This window comes from Papio anubis, chromosome 8 (genome assembly GCF_008728515.1).
Source record: "Papio anubis isolate 15944 chromosome 8, Panubis1.0, whole genome shotgun sequence".
Taxonomy (NCBI): Eukaryota; Metazoa; Chordata; class Mammalia; order Primates; family Cercopithecidae; genus Papio; species Papio anubis.
The window spans coordinates 140,139,299-140,152,130 of record NC_044983.1 but is presented as its reverse complement, the minus strand read 5'-3'; the positions used below and the strand labels follow the sequence as shown (position 1 = coordinate 140,152,130).

Below are 12,832 nucleotides of genomic sequence, written 5' to 3'. Positions count from 1 at the left end.
ATTGCAACCTGTTGCTATGTCCTCACATGGCGGAGGAAGCAAAGGTCTCTGGGGTCTCTTTTATAAGAGCACTAATCCCAATTATGAGGGACCTGCCTGCATAATCACCTCCCAATGGTCCCACCTCCCAATACCATCACCTTGTGATTCAACATATGACTTTTGTTGTCTGTTGTTTCAGAGAGAATCTCACTGTTGTCCAAGCTAGAGTGCAGTGGCGAGATCATAGCTCACTAAAGCCTCAAACTCCCAAATTCAAGCAATCCTCCTTCCTCAGCCTCCCAGGTAGCTGGGACTACAGGCATGTGCCACCACACCTGGCCTGGGCCTTGTTTATTGGGAGGTTTTTGATTACTGCTTCAGTCTCCTTGTTTTAGGTATAGGTCTACTCAGAATTTCCATTTATTGGTGAATCAGTCTTGGTAGATTGTATATTTCTGAGATTTTATCCATTTCTTCTACATTGTCCAATTTGTTGTCATGTAATTGTTCACAGCAGTATCTTACAATCTTTTAATTTCTGTGGCATCAGTTGGAATGTCTCTTTCATTTCTGATTTTGAGTTTTCTCTCTTTTATTCTTAGTTAATCTAGCTACAGGTTTATCCATTTTGTTACTTTCAAAAAACCAACTGTTTTGTTGTTTTTTCTATTGTTTTTCTATTCTATTGCTTTCTACAGATTGTATTTATTTCTACTCTAATCTCAGTTATTTCCTTCCTTCTCACTTTGGGGTTAGTTTGTTCACCTCTACTTCCTTCAAGTATAAAATTGGGATTATTTTGCATCTTTTAAAATGGAGGCATTTATTCCTATAAAATTCCCTCTTAGTACTGCTTTTGCTTCATCCCGTAAGTTTTGGTATGTTGCATTTTTCACTCGCGTCCCTGTGAAGAGACCACCAAACAGGCTTTGTGTGAGCAATAAAGCTGTTTATTTCACCCGGGTATAGGTGGGCTGAGTCTGAAAAGAGAGTCAGCAAAGGGAGATGGGGTGGGCTGTTTTATAGGATATGGGTAGGTAAAGGAAAATTACAGTCAAAGGGGGTTGTTCTCTGGTGGCCAGGGGCAGGGATCACAGGGTGCTCAGCGGGGGAGCTTTTGAGCCAGGGTGAGCCAGGAGAAGGAATTTCACAAGGTAATGTCATCAGTTAAGGCAGGAACCGACCATCTGGATGTGTACGTGTAGGTCACAGGGGATATGATAGCTTAGCTTGGGCTCAGAGGCCTGACAGCATTTCCATGTTTATTTTGAGATACTTTCTAAACTCTTTTGATTAGTTCTGTGAACCCAGAAAACCTGAGACAGGTCTCTGGTAATTTGAAAGTTGATTTTGCCAAGGTTGAGGATGTGCTGTGACACAGCCTCAGGAGGTCCTGACATTTGCCCAAGGTGGTCGGGGCACAGCTTGGTTTTATGCATTTTAGGGAAACATGACACATCAATAAATATATGTGAGAAGTACATCGGTTCGGCCTGGGAAGGTGGGACAACTTGAAGCAAAGGCAGGAAGACTTGAAGTGGGGAGGGAGCTTCCAGATCACAGATAGGTGAGACACAAACAGTTACTTTCTTTTGAGTTTCTGATTAGCCTTTCCAAAGGAAGCAGTCAGATATGCATCTACCTCAATGAGCAGAGGAATAATTTTGAATAGAATGGGAAGCAGGTTTGCCCTAAGCAGTTTCCAGCTTGAGTTTTCCTTAGTGATTTTGGGGGCCCAAGATATTTTCCTTTCAGAGTTCTTTGACCATTGGTGGTTTATATATTTTCTTCTGCACCTTCTCTGTCTCCTCTCCTGGTTCCCCTATTGTGTGTGTATAGATGTGCTTAAAGATATTCCACACTTGCCTGAGGCTCCATTCATTTTTTAAAATTCTTTTTTCTCGCAGTTTATCTTCAAGTTTATTGATTCTTCTGCCCATTCAAATCTATTGTTGGCCCCACAAATTAATTTTTATTTCTGATTATTGTACTTTTCAACTTCAGAATTTCCATTTAGTTGCTTTTTAAATAATTTTTGTCTTTATTGATATTCTGTACTTGACAAGACATTGTCTTCATACCTAATTTTACTTCAGTCAGCATGGTTCATTGAGTTTTTGGAACATATTTATCATAGCTCCTTTTAAGTCTGTTAAATCTGACTTCTGGCCCCTCTCACAGGCAGTTTGTGTTCTTGCATTTTTCCTGTGTTATGGGTCACATTTTATTGTTATTTATTTATTTATTTATTTATTTGCATGTCTCCTGCTTTTTTTGAAAACGGACATTTTAGGTAATACAGGAATTCTGGTTACTAGTTCCCCTCCCCCTTATCTAGAGCTTGTTTTTGTTGTTTGCTGGTTTATTTGTTTTATGGCTTCATGAGACTATTTCAGTGGCATACATTTTCTTCACCATGTGGAGCCTCGAGCATAATCAGAGTCATCCTGCAATGATAACCTTTTTGGCACAACTCTCTGTCTCTCTCCCTGATCTGCCTGTGAAGCTATCCACTTCAGATGGTATTACATCGTTCCCATTAGGGTCCACTAATTGCAGGCAGATTGCTCTGGTGTTTTTGACAGTGCCCTAGGGCAGTGGTTCCCAACTTTTTTGGCACCTGGGACCAGTTTTATAGAAGACAGTTTTCCATGGATTAGGTGAGAAGGGATGGTTCTGGGATGAAACGGTTTCACCTCAGATTATCTAGCAATAGGTTCTCATAAGGAGCACGCAACCTAGATCCCTTGCATGTGCAGTTCACAACAGGGTTCGTGCTCCTATGAGAATCCAGTGCTGTGACTGATCGGCCAGGATGCAGAGCTCAGGGAGTAATGCTCGTTCACTTACCCACTGCTCACCTCCTGCTGTGCAGCCCAGTTCCTAACAGGCCACAGATCAAAACCGGTCCATGGCTTAGGGGTTGGGGACCCCTGCCTGAGGGCATGAATTGCTCAGCGGTCTGATCCAATTAAATTTGGGCAGGAGTATTGTTTAAAGTCCATCTTTGAGGTTTATTCTGACTCCAGAAGCTGTCTCTTTCCCTAGTTCTCTCTGATAAACCAGCTGACCTGTGGTTTAGTGTCTTATTAATTTAAAGAGCTATTCTTGAGAGTTACCCTAGACTTGAACCTCCCCCATGCTCTGTTTCAAATAAAGTCAGTTCTTTAAGGGAGAGCTTGAGAATTCTCTTATGGACTGCCTCTCCTCCTAGGCAAACTCTCAGAGCCACTTCCTTGGGCAGTGAGTGAGGCAGTAGTCTATGGTCTTCCCATTGTGGAACCTCTGCCTATGAGCAAGCTGGGGCCAGAGCAGTCAGGTCCCAAATAGTCTTAGCCTGCTGTGCCTCTGCCCTTGGAGAGAGGCTGAATGGAGGAAGGGAGCCCTTGTCCTGTCAGCCTTATTCACTGGAATTTAGCCTCTTTAACTTGGAGTTGGAGGGGATGAAAACTGCTGGAGGCCTATCCTCCTGGTGAGATATGGTAAGCTTTCATTGGAAACTGAGGGGAGAGGGAGCCCCTTCTTGGCCACATCTGCCTAGAGTGGACCATCTGTTGTACTGAGCTGGGGGTGAGGGAGGGGGTGGAGCAGGTTGTGATTCAAATGCCACAACCTCTCCAGGAAAGAGGCTGGTGGGGGGAAGAGAGAGGGAAGTGAGAGAGAGGATGGAGGAGAAGAGGGGGAGAACAAAATGAGGAATTCTACATACTCTCCCTATTCTTACCAAATTGTAGTAGAATTTCTTGCATAAATATTTCTTCCTCTGCTGTTTTCCCTCAGGGCAATTGCTAGAGACTTTAAATGGTTGTTTGGTTTGTTTTTTTCTTTTTAAATAGTTCTTGCTTTGTTTTGCAAGAAGTGAATCCACTGAATTCCAGTTTATACTGTTATCCTGGAAGTGGAATTTTCAAGCTTTTATTTCTGAATAATATTTCTGGTGGATGTAGAATTCTAGCATGGCAGTTGTTTTCTTCAAAATTAAAAAATGTCCTTTTGTCTGTTGTTTTCCACCTCTAAAATCACAAAGTCAGCTTTCAGTCTTATTGTTACCTTGAAGATAATATGTCTTTCCTCGTGCTGTTTTTTGATATTTTTTTCCACAGGTATTCAGTAGTTTTGACTGTGTTATACCCAGGTGTGGTTTTCTTTTTATCTTAGGATTCTCAGAGCTTCTTGAATATGTGGTGATATGGTATGACTCTTGTGTTCCTACCCAAATCTCATCTTGAATTGTACTCTCATAATTCCCATGTATTGTGGGAGGGACTGGGTGGGAGATAATTGAATCATGGAGCGGTTTCTCCCATACTGTTCTTGTGGTAGTGAATAAATCTCACAAGATCTGATGGTTTGATAAGGGGAAGCTCATTTCACTTAATTCTCATTCTGTCTCTTGTCTGCTGCAATGTAAGACCTGCCTTTTGCTTTCCGCCATAATTGTGAGACCTCCCCAGCCATTTTGCTAAGGCTGGTCTTGAACTCCTGGACTCAGGCAATCCACCTGCCTCAGCCTTCCAAACTGCTGGGATTACAGGCTTGAGTCACATGCCTGGCTGATTTGTTTTGTTTTTGTATTTAGAGATGGGGTCTTGCTATGTTGCCCAGGCTGGCCTCTAACTCCTGGTTGCAAGCCATCCTCTTGCCCGAGTCTCTCGAGTAGCTGGGGCTATAGATGTGTGCCACTACACCCAGCTCTCATTTTTAGTTTCAATTTTATTTTATTTTTTTCTTTTCTTTCCTTCCTTTCTTTTTTTTTTTTTTTTTTTTTTTTTTTTGAGATGGAGTCTCGCTCTGTCGCCCAGGCTGGAATGCAGTGGCGCGATCTCAGCTCACTGCAAGCTCCGCCTCCCAGGTTCATGCCATTCTCCTGCCTCAGCCACCCGAGTAGCTGAGACTAAAGGCGCCCGCCACCAGGCCCGGCTAATTTTTTTGTATTTTTTAGTGGAGATGGGGTTTCACCGTGTTAGCCAAGATAGTCTTGATCTCCTGACCTCGTGATCCACCCACCTCAGCCTCCCAAAGTGCTGTGATCATAGGCGTGAGCCACCGCACCCGCCTTCTTTTTTTTTTTTTTTTGATGGAGAACCCTCGCTCTGTCACCCAAGCTGGAGTGCAGTGGCACAATCTTGGCTTACTGCAACCTCCACCTCCCAGATTCAAGCAATTCTCCTGCCTCAGCCTCCCAAGTAACTGGGATTACTGGTGCTTGCCATCATAGCTTTCATTTTCTGCAGGTGAATCATTTTTAGTTTCCTGATTAGTCACTTTGGCCAGTTTTGTTGTTGTGTTCTCATTTTCTCTTTTATTTGCATTCTTCTCTGAAGATTTGTTCCTTCCTCCTTTTTTGGGCTTCATTCCCACTTTTGCAGAAACAGTTTAGCTAACAACCTCACCAATCTCCTCCTGGGCTCTTCTTCCTTCCCTGCCCTTTCAGCTGAGCTGACCCTCCTCTTGGGCATCTTGATAGCAGGGAGGGCATGTGGCAGGGGCCTGTGGGATGCAGTTTGCCAACAGCCCTCCTGAAGCTGGGCTGCCTACTGTTGCTCCATACACTGCCCACGCCACTGGGACCCCTGTGGGTTTGTTTCTATCATGTATTTTCTTTCTTGATCTCATATTTTTTCTTTCTTTTTTTTCCCCACATGCTTTCTGATACTTGAGTGGTGTGTGTGTTGTGTGTTTGAGATGGGATTTCTCTATGCTTACCAGGCTGGTCTGGAATGTCCAGGCTCAAGCAATTCTCCCACCTCAGCCTCCCAAGTCTCTGGGATTAAAGGCATGCACCACTGTGTCAGCTCTGAGTGTTAATTATTATAGATAAAAAGGCATAGGGGCTCTGTATGATATCCTCTTGAGAGGATTAAGTCTCCTTTTAACAGGAAGATAACATGCCATTGGATCATCTTATCAAAGGTTGGTCCTAGTCTTTATTAAGGCTGGTAGAAAAAAGAAAGTCCTACTCATTGGTCACCTTTGAGGAAAGCTAGGAAACTGATTCATCACTCTGAAAACTGGTAAATAAAAGAATCGAGCATTCTGCCTTTACTAGATGTATTGTACATCTAGTATTGGGTACAATACTAGAAAGGCAGGATACCCAATTGATGACAAGAAGTTTAACTTCCTGGAAATTTTGGCTAAAAAACCAAGGAATGACAGAACTGAAACGTCACTATTTCGCAATCCCAAATTTGAAAGTGAATCTAGATAATGACCATTAAGTATGTTAACATCACATGAAAAAATACAACCAGATGTTTTATACCTCTTGATAGAAAAATATACCACTTATGAAGGTTTTTTCTTTTTTTTTTTTTTTTTTGTTTTTTTGTTTTTTTGGTCCTAAAAAACCTGAACCTAAGGTATTATCTAAATAATCTAAATACAGAAATGATTGACGCTACGACCACATCCTTCTCCCTACCCTGCACTAAGAATACCTAACAGCAAGGCATCGTATATTTAGGGCAAAACCCAGGAAATTGCCTCAAAAGAAACCAAAGCTGAGCAAAGACAGCTCAGTTTTTAGTATTTAGGGATGCTGTGACCTTATAATCACCTCACTTAAGTACCTTTCCAGTTAACAAGTACACTTATACACAGAGGTCCCAAGCATCTTTTTATTGTGTCATTTGAAAATACACACAGCTGACCAGGCGTGGTGGCTCACACCTGTACTCCCAGCACTTTGGGAGGCCAAGGTGGGCGAATCATATGTGGTCAGGAGTTCAAGACCAGCCTGACCAACGTGGAGAAACCCTGTCTCTACTAAAAATACAAAATTAGCCAGGCATGGTGGTGTATGCCTGTAATCCCAGCTACTCGGCAGGCTGAGGCAGGAGGATCACTTGGACCCAGAAGGATCACTTGAACCCAGGAAGCAGAGGTTGTGGTGAGCCAAGATTGTGCCATTGCACCCTAGCCTGGGCAACAAGAGCAAAAAAACTCTGTCTCAGAAAAAAAAAAAAAAGAGAGAAAGAAAATATACACAGCCAACCAAGGATCACCAGATATCTGAGGGAAATGGCAACATGAACTTTAGTGTGAGATGTTGGTTCTTGTCTTATGGATGACTCTGTCTTGTGGTTTCTCATTTTGTTCACATTTATTTTGTCTCCTCCCCAGCAAAATAACACCTAATAGAATCATCTTTTAGACTTTAGTCCTGAGACTACCTTGAGGACTCAACTCCTCAGATACCTCAGAAATTTTTCTCCCTAAATTCAGGATGTTTATCTTCTAGGACACTGTTTGTAGGTTTTAGAGTAAATTATGAAGTTTGCTTTTTTCCTTTCATACTCTGAATGGCAAAATCAGTCCCTCTGTAGTACCGTGAGTAGTTCATGGAAATCTATTAAGATTACTTAGCCCTATTTTATTTTATTATTTTTTTATTTATTTTATTGTATTTTATTATTTTATTTTTTGAGACAGAGTCTTGCTCTGTCACCCAGGCTAGAGTGCAGTGGCACAATCTTGTCTTACTGCAACCTCCACCTCCTGAGTTCAAGCTATTCTCCTGCCTCAGCCTCCCAAGTAGCTGGGATTAGAAGCACCCACCACCATGCCCAGCTAAATTTTGGATTTTTAGTAGAGATGTGGTTTGGCCGTGTTGGCCATGCTGGTCTGGAACTCCTGACCTCAGGTGATCCACCCACCTTGGCCTCCCAAAGTGCTGGGATTACAAGCGTGATCCACTGCACCCAGCTATATTTAGCCCAATTTTAGAGCTCATCCAGTTAGTATTTTTAGCTCAGTCTCTCTATTCAAGCAGTGCAGTTTCAAGGAGCATCCCATTATAACTAATGATAACCACCATTTGCAAAAGGGAGATTCCATTGTTATTTTGTGGTATCTCAACATAGGGCTGTCCTTTTACTGTTCTGACCTCAGTTATCCTTCCCACAGTCTTTGTATCTATGTGACTTAGTGCTTGTTTTTTTGTTTGCTTCGTTGGTTGGTTTTGGATTTTTATTTTTAATAAGCTTGCTTTCATTGGGTCTCAGAATTCAGTTTTATAGTTTTCACAAATTTTTGGACACTTTTGTTCACTGGAAATGTGTGATTTGGGAGTGTTGTGTATCCTTGGCCTGAGTAGGTTGCTGCTTTTTTCTGTTTTTCCTGATTTGCTTCTGTGAAACCAAGTTGTCCAGATCAAATAGTTTTTTTCCATCATCTATTGCACTGATGTACACTTCATTCATTATGAGTCATTTATCACTTATTTTCAACAAACATTTGAATATGCTATATGTAAGCCATAAGAAGATACCTTGTTTACAAAGTATGCAGCAATGACATGAATAGTGGAGGCAGCCTCCAATTCCTCCTTCCTGATAACCCTCCTCAAATCCTTTCTCAGATCTTGCCTTTCCTACTCCATGTGTTCCTGGTCAGCCTAGTTGCAGATTTAAGCCTTTGACCTTGGGCATATTACCTTCCTTCTTCCTCCCCACACCAGTGTTCATTGCTTTACCAGCATGCTTCTCTTTTTCCTCTTCCCAAGGGGGTCATATTTGTTGCTTTTTTTAAATTTGCATTCTGAGTATCAGTGTTATCCTACAAGATACTTGTTTGATATAAATATTCCTGCTTATTCTCTAATTCTTCCTCCCATAGTAAAATGCAAGTGTTTCACTTTTTTTTTTTTTTTTTTCATTCTTTCAGGCTATGATTCTATGATTGAAAAAGACGAATTGATTCCAAAGCAGGAAATTTCTGAAGAATTGGAATCCCAGAGAGCAAAATCAGAAGATCATGTAAGGAATATTTTTAAGGAAACTGAAGAGATGAGTAAAACTGAGGGAAAGTTAGAGAATCGCTGGAGAAAATATGCAGTAGAAGGAGTTAAGAACTCCTTCTCCCAGAAGAACAATTTCAGAGCAATTACTATGAGATGTGTGAAAACCCTCTCTAAAGAGAATGGCCACAAGTTCAATGCTGTTGGAGAAAACTGCATTACAGACTCAAATCTTGACAAACATGTTAGAGTGTCTAGAGAGAAGAGTCTCCATCCAAGTGTGTCAAGTGTAGAAAACTTGAAACAACATGAGGACCTCACTAACCTCCAGAGTTTCCAGTTAGGAGAAAGAGCCTGTCAGACAGATGTGTTAGTGAAAGTACCCAGACAGAGTTCAGTTCTTAGTGAGAATCAGAGGATGAACAATCCAGACAGACCATTTGAGTGTACTGGGCATGGAAAAACTTTCAATCAGAACACAGCTTTTAACCAGCACCAGAGAATTCATGGTGGAGAGAAGCCCTATGAGTGCAATGAATGTGGAAAAGCTTTTAGTCGGCCCTCTATCCTCAGTAAACATCAGAGAATCCACAATGGTAAGAAACCCTACACATGTAAGGATTGTGGCAAATCTTTCAGTGCTCACTCATACTTTATTCAGCACTGTAAAATTCACACTGGACAAAAGCCCTATGAGTGTATTAAATGTGGGAAAGCTTTTAGTACACATTCATCTTATATTCGACATCTAAAAATTCATACAGGAGAGGAACCTCATGAGTGTAATCAGTGTGGAAAAGCCTTTAGTCATAGCTCTAATCTAATTCATCATCAGAGAATTCATAGTGGAGAGAAACCTTACAAGTGCAGAGAATGCAGGAAAGCCTTCAACAGAAAATCACACCTTATTCAACATCAGAGAATTCATTCTGGAGAGAAACCTTATGACTGTGAGGAGTGTGGCAAAGCCTTCAGTACACGATTATCTCTCATTCAGCATCAGAGAATCCATACAGGAGAAAAGCCCTATGAATGTAATGAGTGTGGAAAATCCTTTAGCCTGAACCGAACTCTTACTGTCCATCAGAGAATTCACACTGGAGAGAAACCTTATAGGTGTAATGAATGTGGGAAATCCTTTAGTCAACGCTCACAAGTTATTCAACATAAGAGAATTCATACTGGAGAGAAACCTTATATCAGCAATGAGTGTGGAAAATCATTTGGCGCTCGTCTATCCCTTATCCAGCATCAGATAGTTCACACTGGAGAGAAACCTTATGGTTGTAGTGTGTGTGGGAAAACCTTTAGTCAAAAGGGACATCTTATTCAGCATCAGCGAATTCACACAGGAGAGAAACCCTATGAATGTAGTGAGTGTGGAAAAGCTTTCAGCCAGAGTTTTAATCTTATTCACCATCAAAGAACACACAATGGCGAGAAGCCCTATGAATGTAATGAATGTGATAAAGCCTTCAGCGTGCTTTCTTCCCTTGTTCAGCATCAGAGAATACATAATGGAAAGAAACCCTACGAGTGTCACAAATGTGGGAAGGCCTTTAGCCAGGGGTCACACCTTATTCAACATCAGAGGAGTCACACTGGTGAGAAACCCTATGAGTGTAATGAGTGTGGGAAAACCTTTGGACAGATATCCACCCTAATTAAGCATAAGAGAACACACAATGGAGAGAAGCCCTATGAGTGCAGTGACTGTGGGAAGGCCTTCAGCCAGAGTGCACACCTTATCCGCCATCGAAGAATTCACACTGGAGAGAATCCCTATGAGTGCAGTGACTGTGGGAAGGCCTTCAATATTCGCTCCTCTCTCATTCAGCATCAGAGAATTCATACTGGTGAGAAACCTTATGAATGTAGTGAGTGTGGCAAGGCATTCAGTCAGCATTCACAATTTATCCAACATCAGAGAATTCACACTGGAGAGAAACCCTATGTATGCACTGAATGTGGAAAATCCTTCCGACAAAGGTCCCACCTTACTCGACATCAGAGAATTCACAGTGGGGAGCGACCTTAAACGTAATCAATGTGGAAAAACCTCAGTCAGAGAATAACTCTTAGTAGTCATGAGAAAATCCACACAATTCACATTAGAGAGCAAGCCTACGAATGTAGTAAGTGTGGGGAACTCTAGTGCACAGTCATCTTTCATTCAACATTGTACGGTTCACAATGGAGAGTAACTGATTAGTCTATAAATTCTTCACAGTTATATGAGAGTCATGCTGGTGAGAAATGAGTCACTTTATGGTTTCCCTTTTGGAGATTCAGCTCTTAAGGGATTTCACTCTCCCAGTGAGCTTCTTACTAAAGGCAGGCTACTGAAGTGTGTAGTGACAGTCCCACAATAGCACACCTTGTTTCAGATTCAGAGGATGGGCCCCCTTCTTGAGCCCTGTAGATATGTGAAACTTAATTATTTAGATGCATTTCATAGCACCAGACCTTAAGGTACAGTTAGGTATTTCACTTGAGACCACTTGCTTTTCTTTCTTTCTTTCTTTTCTTTCTTTCTTTCTTTCTTTCTTTCTTTCTTTCTTTCTTTCCTTTCTTTCCTTTCTTTTCTTTCTCTTCTTTCTTTTCTTTCTTTCTTTTCTATCATTTATTTCAACTTCAGAGAAAGTAGTTGAGATCCTTGCACTTCCAAGTGTGATGGAACCAGGCTGGGGTTTTCTTTGTTTGTTTGGGCCCCTTCAAAATGTTTTTATTTTGTGATAAGGAGTATGGTACCTTAAGCTTCAGAAGTATTATTTTTCAACATCAGATAATTCACAGGGAAGAGAAACATGATTATAAGCAAAAGTTGTTAAGAAATAAGGTGAGTCTTTGTGTAGATTAAAATAGTTGAGACCTTACTAAAAAGTCAAATAACACTGTACTGAACCTCCAGGTTTCCAAGAGTTAAGATGCTGCCAGCAAGGAGCTTGCAGTCTTGTAGCTGGCCCAATATATCCAACTAATTCAAAATGGGAAATTGTACGTTTTACTGTAGAAGACTACGTGCTCGCAAACGAGACGTTCCCAATAAGTCCTGCTCTTGCAAATGAAGCAGGGCGTTCCTTCCCTGCAAACAGGGAGGACGAAGGAGCCAACTGCAAACAGCAGATCCTGGGGGCTGATTTATGTGTAAACATCTTGAAAATCCAGAAAGTCAGGGAAAGGTCAGAAAAACAACAATGTGTCTTGTGACTTGGCAACATTCCACAAACGGCTGTATAAAATAAAGCAGAGCATGTTGTTCGGGGCGGCCGCCATGTTTGTCTCGTCCTGTGTTGTGTGTTCATTCCTTTGTTTAGGAAACACATGGACCCCAACATTTTACTTAAATAGGATTTGGTAGATGGGTTTTCTAGATGTGTTGTCATGAAGAAAATTCAGGAAAATGTCCAAGAATGGGAGCCTGTGGCTTATGTCTTCACTTACCCATCACAGAGAGCTATGTTCCACTGCAAGAACAGAGTTCTTGTCTTTTCCTGAGGTGACTGGAAACCTTAATCTCCTGAAGTTAAGTCAAAACTCAATGTCAACTCACCCCGCTCTCTTGCCTGCAGGCTGAGCTAGGGACTTGGAGCTTGTTACCCAGTTACAACTTCTTCTAGAGAACTTTCAAGAAGGAAGCAAAAAGAAATTCAGTTTCCCCCAAGGATCTCTTCTTTGAGGTTCCATCAAGAGATGACAAAAGGGAGCTGGACACGGTGGCTCATGCCTGTAATCCCAGCACTTTGGGAGGCTGAGGCAGGCAGGTCAAGAGATCAAGAGCATCCTGGCCAACATGGTGAAACCCCATTTCTACAAAATACGAAAATTAGCTGGGCGTGGTGGTGGGAGCCTGCAGTCCCAGCTACTTGGGATGCTGTAACCTTGAACTCCTGGGCTCAAGCGATTCCCCTGCCTCAACTTCATGAGTAGCAGGGACCACAGGTGTGTACTACCACACTCGCCTCTCCTGGCTGCTTAACCAATTACATTAAAATTGAGAGGAGAAAGGCATTTTCAGTTTCTTTAGTTAATAAAAAGCCATTTCTGGAGGAGTTTTATGCCTGTACCAGCAGAGGTTCAGCCTTCCAGGAATCTCATCATGATCCATAC

The 12,832-nt window shown here is 41.8% G+C and overlaps 1 protein-coding gene across 2 annotated transcripts in view; it reads left to right on the top strand.

Annotated features, from left to right (window-relative positions):
* LOC101003524 (zinc finger protein 252-like) overlaps nt 1-12,530 on the top strand; it is a 52,746-nt gene extending 40,216 nt beyond the window's left edge. For both annotated transcript variants that reach the window (XM_009213844.4, XM_021942785.2), the window contains one exon: nt 8,650-12,530. In XM_009213844.4, coding sequence (XP_009212108.3) covers nt 8,650-10,760 — 2,111 coding nt within the window. In that variant the 3' untranslated portion in view covers nt 10,761-12,530. The remainder of the gene's footprint in view (nt 1-8,649) is intronic.
* Nucleotides 12,531-12,832: the final 302 nt, after the last annotated feature.